This window comes from Kogia breviceps, chromosome 17 (assembly GCF_026419965.1).
Source record: "Kogia breviceps isolate mKogBre1 chromosome 17, mKogBre1 haplotype 1, whole genome shotgun sequence".
NCBI classification, from domain to species: domain Eukaryota; kingdom Metazoa; phylum Chordata; class Mammalia; order Artiodactyla; family Physeteridae; genus Kogia; species Kogia breviceps.
Genome location: NC_081326.1, coordinates 31,031,356 through 31,049,809, shown reverse-complemented (window position 1 = coordinate 31,049,809; position 18,454 = coordinate 31,031,356). Strand labels below are relative to the sequence as shown.

Genomic DNA, 18,454 nt, shown 5'->3' with positions numbered 1-18,454 from the left:
TTAACATATATACTATTATACCCCCATATAAAGACAAAGCAATTTAGTCACATAGAAATTAACTTGTTTATTCTCAAAAAATATAAAATCATTATAGTAGAATAATTCTAGTAAAACAGAATTAGGGTTGGGCTACAAAAATAGAACTCATTGTTCTTTATTATCAGATAATCCTCAGAATCATAAAGATACACCTGAGTCAACACTGTTTCTCCACATGCTTCTTATTCCCCCACACCCCACCTATCTTCACAGTTCCAATATAAGTAAAGGTTGGAAAGAGGGATATTCAATGAGATATTCAAAAGACATCAATGAGCAGTTAAGTTCAACAAACACTTATGTGCCTGTTTGTGCCCATCACTATGGTAAATATTAGAGATATAAAAATGATTTACACAGTAGGGACTCAAAAATGACTTAGACACAGCCCCTACCCTTAAGGAACTAGAAAGGAAGGAAAGAAAAGGAAACTAATATTTGTTTAACATCTACCAAGCATAGTACAGTATCTCATTTAATGCTAACAATAATACTTCAACGTAGCTATTATTTAATCCCACTTATATGTCAGAGGAGACTGAGCTACCTTAGTTAGTGTGTGATCTTGAGACAATTAAGTCCTAGCTCTATTAAACCTATGCTTTAGCTTAACATTTGTTATAAATAATGGCAGGGTTAATGGAATTTGGGGGGAAGACAAGATAGTCTTTTAAATGTTTTTTATGATAATATGAAGGAAACAAACAAAGAAATTGAAGATATGTAGTACAAAGAGGTAACTCATAAAGCAAAACCTTAGTGGAAATGAGAGGAGATGGGTTTAAGTTAAGTCCAAATAGAGGATTTGATCCCAAACTGAAAGGTCAAATCACACCCTGAAATAAGAGATAAGAAGGCAAGAATGAGGAACTTCCCTGGTTGTCTAATGGTTAAGACTCTGCCCTTCTTCTAGTGCAGGGGCCATGGGTTCGATCCCTGGTTGGGGAACTAAGATCCCACACACTGTGAAGCACGGCCAAAAAATAAAAGAAGGCAAGAATGAGTTGTAGGTATAGCTTTTAAAAGAAAAGAAGTTTGTCTTATGATGGGGATAGAGGCAGAGTAGGAACCGAAATTGCAGGGAAGTTCTTGCATCAATTTCCTCAGTAAGATATGATACCATATTCTTAGAAGGGGGCTAGGAGATGACCAGGGTTGAGATTTGTGAAGTTGTGGAATAGCTCCGTAGGTTTATAGGGAATAAATTTAAAAAAAACAGGAAATGGGACTGATGAATAGTGCTCTGTAGTTCAGCTGATATTAGAGTTTATGAATTTTCATTCATTTCATATTTTCAAAGATAGGCAGATTTTATCCAGAAACTTCAGTCTAGAATGTTGCTGTATGATTGACTCATGACTGAGGGGTTGTTAGGGCTCATAGAAAAGTGAGCTATAGAGCTGAAAGTGAGAGTTGAAAGCTCGGAGAATAAAAGTTATTCTGAGAGCTATTCTCAGTACTGAGAGATGAGCTAAGTGTAAAAGTAGTTCAAGCTCAGATCCTGGTGTCTATCCTGCATATGATGGAGGATAGAAGGATACACATAACCTGGGTAAAGTGGAGGGCTTGAGTGGCTGGATAACCTGGAAGAAGCTAAACAGCAGGTGTAATGGGAGTGAACATATAAGAAAGTGAGAAGGCCAAGCAACTCCAGTCAGAAAGTTGGATATTAAAGGTGGAGAAGATTCTAGTGATATAAAGAGCTAAAACTGACCATCAAAGGGGTAGTATTTGTGAAGCAGAAATGAAAGTCACAGGAGCTGAAAGTCAAAGAAATGTGAGCCTAGTTGGTAGAATATGTTGTCCAGCTGTGTCTTACAATTACTTGAGAATGATGGGAGGATTTGGGATGGAGAAGAAAACTCTCACATAGATGACAATGTCCTCAATGAATATGGGCAAATGACATGGACATACCTGCAGTTAGTAACAATAAAAGGGGTATAGAGAATGGGTAGTCATATGAAATAATCCTGACCTAGAAGAGATTTTGCAAGTCCGGGAAGATGAATATCTTAAAATGGAAGTGAAAGTTTAGGGGGAAATAGTAATTCTATTGGCCAATAAATATGGTGCATGTCATTGGGAGAGGTATTGGAATGACTATCCTAGAACTCCTGTAAGGAAGCTGTGACCTAGGGAGAGGGCCATGTTTCATTTAAGGCAAGATGTAGAGGAAATTTTCCATGAAGACTTTAAAGATCTAAGAGGGTTTGTTTATAACAGAACAGAGGTAAGAGGAGATGCCAGCAAACTACACGAAGCAGGGAGCATGGAACAATGAGCAGACCAATTTGCTACCAATCTTAAATTCTACCCGCATTGTGTCCCATCTTTTTAATATTTCTCAGCTCTGATTCACAGACATGTATTGTTGCCAAGCAACAGTTAAGTTTTCCTTAATCACTCTGAGACTACTCAATCTGTCCTCCTGGTAATCAGACATAAACAGGACAAAGTTATAGCAAAACCAGCTGGGGAAGGACTTGCCCTGAAAAGGGAAAAAGTGACTTTATAGTGATGGAGCTTCAGGACCTCACCAACATGTACCAGCAGGAACAAGAAGAGTGCTTATGAGACTGTATTCTGAGAATACTAAACAAGGAGCAGATGGAAAATAAATTTGGACAAGGGAGAGTTTATTGATTTGGCAGCACTATCCAGGGAGAGAGGATTTAATACTATCAAGGACCCTAGGAAATATGACTATCATTCTTCCATGATGGCTCTTAGAAGCTTGAAGAAAGTGGTGGCCCACACTAAGAGAAGTAGAAATGGCAGAATTGTCATGGCAGATGGAAGATGTAAGGAGCAAAATGCTCAGAGAAGTAGGCATGCTAGTATTCCAATACAGATGCTCTATTTACCAAAGTGACTAGGAATTCTCTGCTGAGAGGGGCACTAGCATCACTGAAAAACTCAGTGGTGGCTCTCCTCGTAGGTCATGGGTAATGATAAAAGATGTTGTTACAGAACTGGGTTCACATATAAGCAACAAGGCTAACAGAATCCTGAAACAATAGAAGCCAGGTGGCAGCACTTAACCATCAGAAAGTTACCACTACACGTATCCAAATGAGTGGCAAAATAGGAGTGACAGTCAGAGATCCTGACCTCTGAAGATGATTAATATAATACGGCATCCCTAGGGGGAAAGATAAAGGTTAGCTAACAAGGGCATGCTCATTCTATGCAATGACAAGAAATCCAGGATGGGTGACATAAGGCTGAGAGCAGCAGTCTCAATAAAAAGTCAGTCTCTTACCCAGTTTTCTAACTTGAGCCAGTTTACCAATCCAGAACCCATTTACTGAAGGAGAGGCAGGATTGCCAGGAGGAAGCACCCTGTACACCTTGGTGAGAATATATGGTAGTGATTTCCCCATCCATGCCCACCCTACCCTCAGTCCTTCCCCAAAAGGACCTATGGCCATTCCCTCAGGAAACCATACACTGAGGAAGAGGGAATGCTCAAACATTTTGAGGATTGTTGGATACCATCATTATTGATACCCAGGAACATGAAGAATTATTATGGCCTGCAGTTAGAGGTAGATAGGAGCCAGATAATAAATGGAATTTTTGCCCAGGTGTGGAAGAAGTACGTCCACTGAGCACAGGGACCTATCTGGTGGTCATTTCCACAGTTCCCAAATATATGATTGAAAAGGACATATTTGGTAGTTAGTAAAGCACCCACATTAGTACAGTTCTTTGGCCTATGGAATAAGAGCTATCGAAGTGGGAAAGGCCAATGGGGAGCCTCTGAAATTGCACAGGCAAGATAGTAAATAAAAAACAATATAGAAATTTCCAGTTGTGATGTAAAACATGACTATAGCTAACAATACTGTTTTGTATATTTGAAAGTTTGTATGTGTGTGAAGTATGGGATCAGTCTTCATTTCTTTTGTAGTGTTAACTATTATCCCTAGGACCATTTACTGAAAAAAGAAGAACTTTCTTCCATTGCTCTGTAATATCACTTTTGAAAAATCAAATTACATATGCAGATCAACATGGTTGACATAACATAGGTTAGGTCTATTTTGACACATTTGCCTATTTTTTATCCTCGTGTCAACAGAACACTGACAATATAATTTTATAAATGCATCCTGATACTTGGTAGATGTAAGCACTCCAGTTTTATTCTTCTTCAAAATTTCCTTGGCTATTCTCAGCCTTTGCATTTCCATATAGATTTTAGAAACTGCTTATCAATTTCCACTCAAAAAATTGGGACATTTTTATATTCATTTTTCATTGAATAGAAAGATCAATTTTGTGAGAAATGGCATCTTAACAATCCACGAACATGATATATTATCCTGAATTTATTTATAACTTATTTTCATTTCTGTCAGTAGTTTTTTGCAGTCAATAGTGTTTTAGTATCACATCTTTTGATAGATTTCTTATAAGGTATTTGATGACTGTTGGTGCTACTATAATTAGCTATTTAAATGTCACATTCTATTTATTTTCTGGAATAAAGGTATACAACTGAATTTTTTAGACATTGTGTTCAATGACCTTATTAAATATACTTTTCATTTCTTTTAGATTTTCAATGTACATGATCATGTTATTTGTGAATAATGACTGTTATTTCTTCCTTTCCAATCCATATGCCTTTTCTTTTTCCCTTTTGCATTGCTTAGAACATCCAAAACCATGTTTAAAATAAGTGGTAAGAGCAAATATGTCCTTATTTCATTCCTGATGTCAGGGGGAAACATGAAATAATTTACCTTAAGTACAATTTACCTTAAGTATAAGCAGCAGTTATTTGGCAGATGCCTTTTATCTGATCAAGAATGTTCCCTTTATTCCAATTTTGCTGAGAATAAATGGATGAATGCGGAATTTTATCAAATGATTTTACTGCAGCTACCAAGATTATCATTAATTTGCTCCCTTTTTCCTGTTATTCTGGTGAATTACATTTATTTTTTCCCCCCAGTTAACACCCACACTTCTATTTCTGGAATAAGCCCCACTTAGTCATGATTATCCTTTTTATATACCACCTGATTCAATTCACTAATTTTGTGTATAGGATTTTTGCATCTATGTTCATAACAGAGCCTTTCATGAACCAGCCTTTTAAAGTGACATCTTTTTTCCTTCTCATTTCAGAATGCTTTTGAAAACCAAAAATTATGTGATCAAAAGTGTAGTCTAAGGTGTTTACTTTGTAGTGTGTAGACTGTAGAATGGATTAATGCAGGAGGTGGGTGGTAAAGGATTAGGAAGCCACTATAGCATTAAGAGAAGAGCCTTGCACCAGCTTGGTACAAGTAGAAATGGAAAGGACGGATAGACTCCCCAGTACGTAGCTACTGATTAGATGAAAGTGCATTGTGAAACAGAGAAATTAGGAGAACTTTATTTGAGCTTGGAGAAGTGTAAAAATAATTGGAGTGAAACACTTATCTTCAGCATAATTATCACAATCATTAGGATGCATACAAAGGAATGACCGCAATTTAAGCAATTGCAAATGCATGGAAATACGTAACTGATCACTACGTTAATATCTTTAATTAGAAAGTTTCCTTACATTGCTTTGAAGCTGATTTTTAAAATCATTTCCATTCACAATCAGAAAAAAATCGATAATCTTGTATTCGTTGAACACCTTAAAATGGGATCCTTTTAAGACAGCACATTTCAATACACATTGCGCTACTCCTTTCCTAACCACAGGGTGTCGACCAGGCGCCAACGCCGCACTTCTTTCTATCCCTCCGCTTCTTAGGCAGGTGTGGCTTCCGGGAGCGCGCACGTCCCGGAGTCCGCGCCAATCGCAGGCGCTGCGGCCGCGCACGTCGGTCAGCCGCTGTTACGCTGCCGCATATCGGCCAGAGCCGAGTGTTCCAGGCCATGTGGAAGTTGCTCGCAGCTGCGGGCCCTGCCCGAGGTAAGGCCGGTAGGGGGATGTCCGGGGACCGATTTCGCGGGAGCAGATGAGGGGGGCACAGTGTTTGTGGATCGTTACTTCCGGTCCGTTCTCGCCCTGGGAGGCTGCGAAAGCTGGTGCGAAAGCCGCGCATTTGTTGTGTGGGGACCGCGTGGTCTTTCTCGGCGGGTGCGCAGTGCTTGCGAACCAGGCTTTGGTCTGACGGGGGGAGGAGGCATGCGACACTGGACCGTTCAGTGACCGCCGGGTCTAACGCCATGGTCTCCGTGGTTGGGACCAACTTCTCTGGCGGGACTAGCTCTGACCCGGGCTTAAATGGTCTTCCGGATTGAGTCTTGGCCGGGTATATGTTACGACACCTAGCGTTTTAAGCTTTTGAGGAAACACCCAGAATAAGTTAAAAGTCTGGAAGACTCGATGACTTTGTCTTGAGCGCATTGTTTATTATTGTGAGGAGCCACGGAGATGACGTGTAAATGGCAACTACAGGAAAGCATAATTTTGGTTTTGTTTCGGAGTCTTTTTCCGTTTTGTCATCACAACTGAAAAAGTTTTTTTTTTCTGCATTTCTAGCAACGGAAAATGGTAATTGCACGTAAATTGGTTGCTTAATATATGTAAGCACTTACTAGTTGATAGATAAGCAGTTGTAGCCTGATTGGCCTTGCCCTCCGGAAGCTTACATTATGATTGAAAAAAAGATCTACGTAGAGGCTAAATGGACTGACAGTGTAAGGAAGTATGGAGAGGGCCAAACTAATGGTAAGGAAAATAAATACTGTAATAATACTGTAGATACTAAAAAATATTATAGAGACTCAAAGATCAAGTTTCACTGTGGACTTGGAGCATTGCGAGGTGGAACACAGTAGGAACAGTTTCCAGAAACAGTTGAATCCTGTGGCTGGCTCTTTGAGTTCCTTTAAGGAGGTAGCAGAAGAAAAATGCCCCTAGCGCCAGTGGGTGGCATTCTTAACTTTTGGGGGATCTTACACACTTTTCGGAATCTGATGGAAGCTATGGGGTGCCATCCTTCTAGGAAAAATGTAGGGAAACCAACACAAAAGTTTTTCGTTGAAAGAGTTTAATAAAATATAATCCAGGTCTGGTCAAGGTTTACCTGGACTCCTTTCTACTTGTCTAGTTTATTTTCCCTAATCACTCTACCACTCCAGTGGTACCAGACTTAAACTCTACAAGTCTTCAATGTACATGCTGTTCCTCCAACAATCTGTGATTTCCAAAATTTTTTTAAACTAATAACCTTTTCACGTTGTTCTAAAAGCTACCTTTAACATAAAAAAAAAAATCCCCAAATTATGCACTTGAATGTGGTCTGGACTTTTCTTGCATTGATCTATATTTTTTACTCTTGATCCGATACCATACTTTTTAACTGCTTTCGCTTTGTGGCATATTTTACCACCTGGTAGAGGAAGTTCCCATAATATTCACATTTTTCTGGACAGTTTTTCACATTATATTTTCCTGATGGAATTTTGAATTCGTTTATCTAGCTCCAAACATAGTGTTGTGATTTTATTTATTAATGCATTAAATTATAAGTTAATTTGGGCAAGCATTGACAAAATTGTTTTCCTATTACAAAAATGGTAGAGCTTTCTATTTAGATTTGCCTCCTTCAGTGAGGCTTTACTGGAAAACACAAGTTTGATTTACGTAAAGTTGATTATTAGCATTTAAATAGCAAAATAAAAATGTTTAAATATTTGCCATACCTGTATCTTAAATACATGTTTATGTATGTGTATACCTGTTAATTTACTTACAAAAAATTCTCTTAGAACCATACAGACTTTTGGCTGGTGTTGAGTACATTGTTGGAAGGAAAAACTGTGGCATTCTAATTGAAGATGATCAATCAATCAGCCGAAATCATGCTGTATTAACTGCTAACTTTTCTGTAACTAACCTGGTAAGTTACTAATTTTATTTCACTAGCTGACAGTAAGAGGATTGAAATCACAAAAGTTTACCTTGGTGTGTATGTAAGAGAGAGTTTGGGAGACTTTTTATAAAGCTGTTAGTTTTCTTGAAATGTTAACAAAATTAAGGACGTTTGGGCAGTGGTACTGGTGGTATTTGTTTATTTAAGATTTGAAGTTTCTTTCAGTATTTTACTGTTTGTTTTAGTGATTTAGAAACTCAGGGGAAGTAGAACATATTTATATTTCTTTACTTGAACATTTTTTGAGTGCTTACTGTGTGTCAATCACTGTGCCAAAGCCTGGGAATAGAGCAGTGAATAGACCATCATGACTTCTGCTTTAATGAGTTAATGCAGCCGTATGAACACTGGTGTTTCACGTATATCTTAGGGTTTCACAAGGGAAATTGATTTGCTTTACTAGGGAAGACAGCTGTTGTATATGCTCCACAGCTCCTTTGAATGGCTTTGAGTTTGTTTTGGTGTGTTCGTTGTTTTAATAAAGGTAGATTGTAAAAGTAATATAAATATATACAAATAGCTGTGCTCATGGTAATGCTGGTGGCAATTAAGGAAGAAAAGCCATTATTTTGAGCAAAGACTGCATGTTGGCAAATGCTGGATCTGTTCGGTAATATTTAGGTTTTGTGTCTGTATTCTTTTAGGTATAGAAAAATGTTGTTGAAAATCCTAAAGAAAAAAAATTGTTACTGCAAGTCAGACACTCTAGCCTTTTTGCATTGGACTGATTTTTACTATGTGATTTTGATAATTCAAAAAAAAACCCAAAAACCTTAGGAATGAAGCTGTCATGTTATACATGAAACAGACTATACAAAAGCAAACAGTTCTCAAATTGTGAGGGGTCAGGAAAATCTTCACTGTCTTACAAAAATAAAGAAAATGTATGTTCTAAGAGGAGTGATTCTGGAATTGACATTTTTCTGTTAATTGCTAGTTGAGTGATCATTCTTTGCATGCAACCAAAACAATAACTGTATTGCCTACTCTGTTGGGAGGTTAGCCACCTATCACCTATTCCAGAAGTTATCAACCATTTGTTTTGAAACCTTTCCCCTTAGGAATAGTATTTACTGAGTGGTAAGAGACTTTAAATTATTTGTTGATTTTATTTTTTCAGAGTCAAACAGATGAAATCCCTATATTGACAATAAAAGATAATTCTAAGTATGGTACCTTTGTTAATGAGGAAAAAATGCAGAATGGCCTTTCCCGAATTCTGAAGACAGGGGATAGAGTTACCTTTGGAGTGTTTGAAAGTAAATTCAGGTAAGAATTTTTAAATTGATATTAAAATGGACAGCTTTATTTTGCACCAATCATATTCTAAAGGAAAAGGATATTTATGGATAATGAATTGGAACCAATCTATTTAGTTCCTACTTAGGACAGTAGTGAACTTTGCACCACACGTGGTTAGTGCATTTTATTAATCATAGATAGTGAAAAGAGTGAATGAGAGTTTGAGTGGGCCCTAAGAACCTTGATGGGAGCTACTTTTGTTTGATTCTGCATAGGTTAAAGTATAATGTTAAACTTTGATCATTGTTTTTTTCTTAATTGCGACTTAAGACTTAGGAAGTGATAATTTCATAAGTTAGAAAGTTTAGTAATACATAAAAATCAAAATAACAGCATATGATGTGAGCTTAAAGTTTAAAGTACCATAAGTTGCCATGTCTATGATAACTTTATGTAACTTATTCTCATTTGCAGAGTAGAGTATGAACCTTTGGTTGCATGCTCTTCTTGTTTAGATGTCCCTGGGAAGACTGCTTTGAGTCAAGCTGTATTGCAACTTGGAGGACTTACTGTAAACAATTGGACAGAGGAATGTACTCACCTTGTCATGGTATCAGTTAAAGTTACCATTAAAGTAAGTTGAATGCCTTGTTATTATGTTAAAGTAAGTTCTGTGAATTTAAAAGTTTATTCCTTTACCTACTATACACGGATGTTTTAAAAGTCACTTGCTTTAAAACTATCAGAACTGTTAGTTGTAGATGTATACATGCCAACCAACCCCATATCTACCATATAGGCTAGAATGGTTTTTCAGAAACACTGTTTATTATCTGGGGCAAGCAAAAGCACATGAAATTATATTTCAGATATTGATTTAGCATTTAAATGATTTATATTATCCTTTCACCAAGAAGTTATTACAGCGCATAGTTTGTGTTTTCAGTCTAAAAGCAAAGCAATTAGAGATCAACTGCCAATCTTCAAAGTTAGCAGCTCATGTCTTTCCTTCCTCCAGTCTCTGATACCATCTCATGGTTTCATGCTCTTTTATTTAGTTCTTATTTGGCTTTAGACCCTAATCACAAAGACTTTAGGTTCTTACAATATTACCTTAATGTATTGTCACAATCTAGAGATGTGTAGATATATGTTATTTGTCAAAGCGGTGATATATTTTGGTATGTTTTCAGACTTGGCATCTTCTTCAGATTTGGTTAATCCAAAACTAATTGAAGAATGATATTGGGAGGTAATTTGTCTCCTTCATCAGGTTGACTATAGATATGTGAGATTGTTTTAGGTTAATATCTATAGTGAAAAGCAACAGATATTTAGATTCCTTTATTTGATGATACAAAAATCCTTTAATATATAATCAATTAAATTAGAATATGTGTCTTATACCTAAATAGGTGTCATAGAGAAAGGCTTGCTGTTCAGATTGAACCTCATGTTAAACTTGTATTGAAGATTGTTTCATCTTTGTAAGTTTATGGAATTGATTTATAAATTCAGCAGTGATTAGCCTCCTGAATAGTAATTTATGCTAATAAACCCAGATAATAGATTCATAATTCAAACTGTCCATTTATTAGTTTATAGTAGGGATGTATCTTTATAGTGACCAGAATATTTACATGTAGACTCCAACATGGTCCTCTTGAAGATACCAAGGTACCTGAGAAATGGAATAGGTAATCGTGCCATTGCTTGGTGGGTATGAAATAAGAGCAAAGGCAGTTAGATGGTCTTGAAAGATATTTTACTGAGTCTGTGACAGACCTGGAAACTAGCATTCATTTACCATAGTACACAGTATTCCAGTGACTAGGATGCTAATGGCCACCCAGTCCCTGGATATTAGAGAGTACTGTGTATATACCAACAAAGGCTTGCAGAGCAATACTCCTTTTTCAATATTTCTGATCAATTGTGTGCAAAAAAAATTTTGTCATTATATTGTTATTATTGTGTGTGTGTGTGTGTCTGTGTGTGTGTCTGTGTGTGTGTCTGTGTCTGTGTCTGTGTGGTACGCGGGCCTCTCACTGTTGTGGCCTCTCCCGTTGCGGAGCACAGGCTCCAGATGCGCAGGCTCCGCGGCATGTGGGATCTTCCCGGACCGGGGCATGAACCCGTGTCCCCTGCATCGGCAGGTGGACTCGCAACCACTGTGCCACCAGAGAAGCCCCAGCATTATATTATTTTTTTAGTAAATTTTCAAAAATACAGGTTAGTTTATGTTTTTAAAATTGTTGAATGTTAGAACCAAAAGGTAACCTAAAGAGCATTCAGTTCAGTTTTTATTTTCTGAAGAGGAAACTGAGGCATGGAGCAATTGAATCCTTTGCCCAGGATCACATGTATTGGAGTTTACTCAGTCCTGTGTTGAATTGCACATTACTGCTTCATGCAAGAAGTCAATTATTTCATTCATATTTGAGGTTCATAACTTTCAGATTTCATTCTTGACCCTAAATTTCTTGCTCACATTTAGGTAATTTCCCATGTTTATTAGAAGCATTCTTACCAATTCTTTAGTTGTATTATTTCCTAGAATTATGCTGAATCTTATTTTCATTGCCAGTGATGGTATTTTTTAATCTGTCTCAAATTTTGTGGATACATTTTATTTGAGGCTTATAGTTTAATTCACTTGCTAGTTGAAGTTTTCTTCCCCCACTCCATCTGTATATACTTATTTTCAGCTTTTGTCCAACACTAAAGAGTTATTCCTTTATTTACTTTCTTAAAAAGACTTTATTCCATAATTAAAATCAGTTTGAAAGGCAATTAAGGTGAAAGAACTCTCTCATGTTTATCTCCTTTCACTGTCTTCTCTAGGGCAGATGTTACATTTCCTTAATTCTAAGATGTACATTTTAATGTTTTAAAAATGGTATACATTTTAAAATTGACTTGTATTTTATGTTATGTTGTTCTGCCCTCCCCATGCAGTTTTAAAAATATTGTAATTGGTAGCTTCTTTTTTTTCACCTTTAATAATGATTGTTTATTGTTTATTGATACTTGCCTGTATGTTACATTTATTTATTATTTCAAGTCTTATTGCTATTTTAGCATATAGGCCTTTGCTTTGCAGGATTCTGACTTACATGAGTTGTAGTTACCACAGTTTGTTTATTTTTAATTTTTATTTTATATTGGAGTATAGTTGATTAACAACCTTGTTAGTTTCAGGTGTACAGCAAAGTGATTCAGTTATACATACACATGTATCTATTCTTTTTCAAATTCTTTTCCCATTTAGGTTATTACAGAATATCAAGCAGAGTCCCCTGTGCTATACAGTAGGTCCTCATTGGTTATCTGTTTTAAATATAGCATTGTGTATATGTCAATCCCAAACTCCCAATCTGTCCCCCCCTGTATTGTAATTGGTAGCTTCTAATAATCAAGTGATAATACAGGGATTTTTATACTAAAACTAGGCAGTGACCAATACTGACTTCTATTTTATAGATTGTGCCTCCTTTATAAATTTAGAGAGACAGGAGGAAAAACAGAATAGAACAGCCTCTTTGTAGTCTATAATTTACATCTTTAAAAATGCTAGGGTATGAGTATATGTATTCATATGTTTTCTTCTTTTTAGACAATATGTGCACTCATTTGTGGGCGTCCAATTGTAAAACCAGAATATTTTACTGAATTTCTTAAAGCAGTTCAGTCCAAGAAACAGCCTCCAGAAATTGAAAGGTATATTGCATATTTTAAATATAATAAAATATGACATACAAAATATGATAGCACTGGTTTTATTTAGGTTAATTCCCTCTTTATTGACGGTTTCAGGATGTAATGTTACAGTTCAGTATTATTAATTGAAGTTTTCTTGTTAGTATGTGAAGAAAGTTTCCCAGTTCTTTGTTGATTGTTCCTTATCTCTGTGAAACAAATGTTACATATGTGCCGATATTTAAAGGAAAATATTGAAGGACAGTAATAACATAGAGGTGAAATCATTAGAGCACACATGCCACTGCTGGGCATCATGCGTGCAGGACACCAGGAATTGTAGTGCAGCATCCCTGTTGTGGAGCCTCAAAGTCCTGGGCCAGAATATTAACAGCGCTGTGGCCTTGGGAGTTGAGCTGATTTCTTCTAAGTGTCAGTTACCTCCTTTAAAAAATGAGACTAATACCTGTCCTGCTGAGTGTTTAAGTATTTCGTATTATTAGTATTAGTATAAGTATTATTTATCTTAACTAGTGGTATACGTAAAGTCTGAGCATATTGCCTGGCATCATAATAGGTGCTTATTAAAAGAAATGTAGCTAATTGCAATATCTGTGAAGATTCATAGTAGCTTGATTATTTATTTAATTTTTTGGATGCTCTGGTAAATTTGTGAACCACCAGACTAAAGGATCTATCCACTGTATGTATTCTATTAGTAATGTTTGCAGTAATATAAGCTATGGTTGAGAAGGAGGATATTTGTGATTTTTCTTTTCAGATTGCATGGTTAAAATACTGGTGACTATAAAACGGTGGGTGTTTTTAGTCAACATAAGAACATGCTTGCTTAAAATGTATGTCAGTAGCTTATAGTCTGTATGGTATAATAGATTTGAGGAAGTTTTAAAAATCTAAAATTCTATGCAAATTAAGTATTTTATTACCCAATTTAAGTATTACCTATTCAAGCTAAGCATTTTATTACCAATTTAAAAATATTACTAGCTATTATAAGCTAATTTGCCCAGTGCATATATTTTTAGGAACTATTTATACCTGATAATATGTATCTGCTTTTAAAAGAACTGAATATCACATTTTTCTCTTTGTTTTTAATTTTCATTTGGGAGGTTTCTTGTATTTTATAATCTGGTTAACAGAAAATATGCTTTCCTCTGGAAAGAGATCTTCAGATTTTATTTTATTTATTTTTTGGCCACACCAAGCGGCTTGCGGGATCTGAATTCCCTGACCAGGGATTGAACCTGGGCCCTTGGCAGTGAAAACACAGAGTCCTAACAACTGGACCACCAGGGAATTCCCAAGATTTTAAAATAGATGATTCTTAACCTTTTTTGAGTCCTAGACCCCTGTGAGAAAATGAAAGCACTGTTCTATCCTCTAGAAACTTCACTTACTACCAACTTAATAGTATTTCAACAGAATTACATTTTTCCCTGAAGCCTATTTATGACCCTCCCTAGAAAAGTTGATAAATCCTATAAATAATGACTCTTGTTACAGATAATAAACCATTGTTAATTCTAGATTACTTAAGAGTGGAGGGGTCTGATTAAGTTTTTACTACTGGTGATATGTTTTATGGTCTTGGAGTTTTTAGAATTAGTCATTGATTCTTACTTATTTGTTCAGATTCTCAGGTGTATTTAACCTTGTTTTTTTGTTTTTTGTTTTTTTTATTTTAGGTTAGGCATAGTTTTTTTCTGGCTTCAATTTGTGACTGTATTAACTTAGATGGCTATAATAAAACATCCCTACTCTAAGATTGTTCAATAACTCCTAATTCAGTGTTAACCAGGAAAGACTATTACATTAGTTCATGTTTGATGATGGCAACTGATAATCAAGTTTTTAATACCATTTTAAAATATGTAGTTTTTTGCCTTAGTAGATTGCGATACCTATTAGTATCCATTTTGATATGTTTGTTGAAGACTAATTTGACTACATACTCAATTAAATAGAAAAATGATTAAATTTAAGATATTAAATAGTAGTAGGATGGGTTATAAAAGGGATATGAGATAAACTGTTGTGGCTCTTCTATTACATAACTACCTGTTCTTTTAGTTCTGTAAAAGCATTATCACTAGTCCTGAATTTAAATTAGGAGGCTTACTATAATATTTTTACCAACAAAATGTGTAGTCCTTTTTGGTACAGTTATGTCTGCATCTTTGCACAAAGCAGACTAAGTGAAGGGTTAAGATAGAGTACCTGATATGGTTTGTGATACCTAATTTTCCTGTACTGTTATCAAAGTACCAATGTAGATGAAGTCATTTTTAGATTACATTTAAAAGAAGTATTTAATTTTGATACTCTATGCTCTGATAAAGGAAGTTCATTAAAATATTATATATGTCTGAATGTAAAAAAAATGATCCTCAAGAGAAAAAGGGAGTTTCCCTTTCTCAATTTATTTCAAACAACAAGCAGCATTGTTTTCAGAAAACACTGTTGGGAGAGAGTCCTTACATCATACAAAACTTGCTGGATATGCCAAGAATGAAAGGCCCTGACTGCCCTATACCCAGGCCATTTCTCAGGGTTATGTTTGTAGTGAGAAACCTGGAGGGATGAGGTAATATCTCCTTTCCAGGACAGAGAGCAGGCCTGCTTATAGCTTGTTATAAAATGAGTGGATTCCCAAGTTCAGTGTAACACTACCCATGGTATATACCTCTCCTGTAACACAACCCATGGTATCTACCTTCTGTGTCATCCCCAGGGGACTTGGCATGGAAGGAGACCTGCTGCAAACACACTGAGGCTTGCTGCTTGCTATGTCTCTGACCCAGGAGTCTTGAGTCTTCTGCCAACATCCATGAAAGAGGAATAGGTTAACTTATTAGCTTGTAATAAAATCTCAGACCCAAGAGACACATTAGCATGAAACAATATTGGTAAATGAAAGTTTAGGAAACTTATAGAGTTGACCTTAAATAATCAATTAAAATTTAAAGCAAAGAAATTTAACACACACTAGAAATTTTTTTCCTGGAGATACAAGCTCAGATTTACAAGTTGTGGATACCAATGTAATTCAAACCTTTTAGAGATCACCAAAAAAAAAAGCAGTATAGTAAGTATGTGGTTCTAGAAATCATGAACATGTACCTTTGTTACTAATGAAATAAACAGCTATCCAGATGTTGGACAAAGAAATATTGTGGCTTGGAATAGTTTCCACGACCAGAATTATACATGAATTCAGAAAAATTCTGTATTTGGAAAATCTTGGGACAGAAGTGAAGGTGATGTGCTCTGAGTTAGATGAAATTTATTGAACATCATGTGAAGAATTTATATAAAGTTATGAAATATACATAGGGAAAAGTCAATATTTCTAGATTAATATTTTATAGAATTTGTGAATAATAGGTACCAGTTACTACATAATAAAGCATAATTATTTTATTTGTAGCTCTTGAAGTTTCTGTGTAAGTGTGCCAAAAAATGTTTTAACTTTTTCATTATAGAAGTTAGAGGTCACTTTATATTTGTGGTATCCTTATATTCAGGCAGTGTGCCTCTAACCTAGGTCTCTGCCAAGTTAATTTACTGTTTTCCAATTTTATTACTAGCTGTCAAATCACTATAGCCTCAGTGATGCTTTAAAACTTCTAGAATGTAATTTTTCAGAAATATTGATTTTTTAATGATGTTTTCTTCACATTTATCACTAGTCTCTCCTTTCCTGTTTTCATCCTTAATACTACTAAAGAGAGAAAGATTTTTCTACGTATATGAAGTTCCAGAACATGACCTATTATTTATCACTGTATTATATATATGATATTTATATATATCATATATATGTATATGTATGTATGACTCCAACATTTGATTTGTTCTTGATAATACGGTGGTTTTTTTCCTTTCAAGATCAGTCTTATTGAGTATTGGGGCTCAAATTTACCAATGTTTTTAAAAGAAAACCAAAATACATTTTTCTAGTCCCAGAATTTTAATAACTCACATTTGTATTGAGGGATGTTTTTACTTTCTGTCTACTTCTAATTTATTAGGTGAAATTTTTATTTCTGTTTTATACTGTCGGTTTATTTATTATCAGATAGTTATTGAACCAGGCAAGATAGACCTGAGGATATAATGATGAGCCAAAAAGCATTACAGTTTCTGCCATCTGGGCACTTAGTAGAGGAATCAAACATCAAAGAATCACACAAAAGTTAGAACTCTGGAAAGCTAATTGCATATCATTCTCATGGAATGTGACTTGGTATAACAAATGTTCACTCTTCATTGAACTAAAATGTAGTTAACTGTTATCTATTATCTGTGGCAAAATTAAGAATGACAGTGTGAAAAACACAAAGCTGTAGATAATTTTAAAATGCTATTTTAGTCATTAGAAAGCAGTGGGAATCTCACATTTACTCAGTTTTATGTATGTATTAAACATTTACATTCTATTTTTATCTGAGACTGGCCCAATAATCTAGTGTTGTTACATTACTATGTAGACTAATTTGTAAACACCCATTTGTATATATATGAAGCCTTTTACACTAAAAGAAGTGTAAGCTACGGAAGAATTTTCTTGAAAGGGATGTAAGGTGTTTGATGAAGAGATATTAAAATTTTTCCTATTTATGAATTAGAATGCCTATTAATTTTTTAGTACTACCTATTTTCTCATTGTAGATTTAATTAATAGTTAAAATAGTTTCCACTATTCTCTATATATCTTTAAAAGTAGAATAAACAGAATTTTAAAGTCAGTTATTTAGAAAACTGCAATAACTCCCTGGGTTGCATTCCATCCTGCCAACTAAATCTGCTCTTAGCTGCAGATAACTCACTCATTTGACATTGCAGATTCTAGGAACCACTACTTTAAAATAGACTTAAAACATCCATTGTAGCAGATTAAAACACATGCATTTGTGGTTTAGTCAGTTATAAAAGTTTTTTTTAATTAATAAAATTTTAGTCATGACAGCTTACTGTATGAGGTAATGTATGTTTCCAAGGAGAAATCTGGGGGATGGTAGGAGGGAAATGTAAGGAAATTAGTTCTAAAATGCTAGATTGTGACTCTTATAACCAAAACATTTTTGTCATATTGGATGTTGCTCTCTGTGGATAGTTAACTCTAGTGACTGATTGTCCAGATTCCCCCCATCCTACATTGTCCCCTCATCATCACCATTATGCTTTAGTAATTTTTAAAAAATCTTTTTTAAAGACTTTATTTTTTAGAGCAGTTTTAGGTTCACAGCAAAATGGAAAGGAAAGTACAGGTTTCCTGTATTCCCACTGCTCCCACACATGCATAGCTTACCCCATTATTGATATCCCCCACCAGAGTAACACATTTATTACAATCGATGAGCCTACATTGACACATCATAATCACCCAGAGTCCATAGTTTACATTAGGATTCAGTCTTCGTATTGTACATTCTTTGGGTTTGAACAAATGTAGAATGACATGTATCCATCATTATAGTATCATATGGAATATTTTCACTGCCTAAAAACCCTCTGTACTCCACCTATTCATCCCTCCCACTTCCCCAATT

The 18,454-nt window shown here is 35.4% G+C and overlaps 1 protein-coding gene across 3 annotated transcripts in view; it reads left to right on the top strand.

Annotated features, from left to right (window-relative positions):
- NBN (nibrin) overlaps positions 1-18,454 on the top strand; it is a 58,308-nt gene that overhangs the window by 6,298 nt on the left and 33,556 nt on the right. Inside the window, exons 2-7 of one of the 3 annotated variants that reach the window (XM_067018112.1) lie at positions 5,807-5,968; positions 6,542-6,730; positions 7,774-7,904; positions 9,058-9,206; positions 9,654-9,813; positions 12,796-12,899. In XM_067018112.1, the coding sequence (XP_066874213.1) occupies positions 6,655-6,730; positions 7,774-7,904; positions 9,058-9,206; positions 9,654-9,813; positions 12,796-12,899 (620 nt within the window). In that variant the 5' untranslated portion in view covers positions 5,807-5,968; positions 6,542-6,654. Of the gene's footprint in view, positions 1-5,806; positions 5,969-6,541; positions 6,731-7,773; positions 7,905-9,057; positions 9,207-9,653; positions 9,814-12,795; positions 12,900-18,454 lie in introns of those variants that run through there. The other 2 variants (XM_059043577.2, XM_067018113.1) reach the window with 2 other exon arrangements.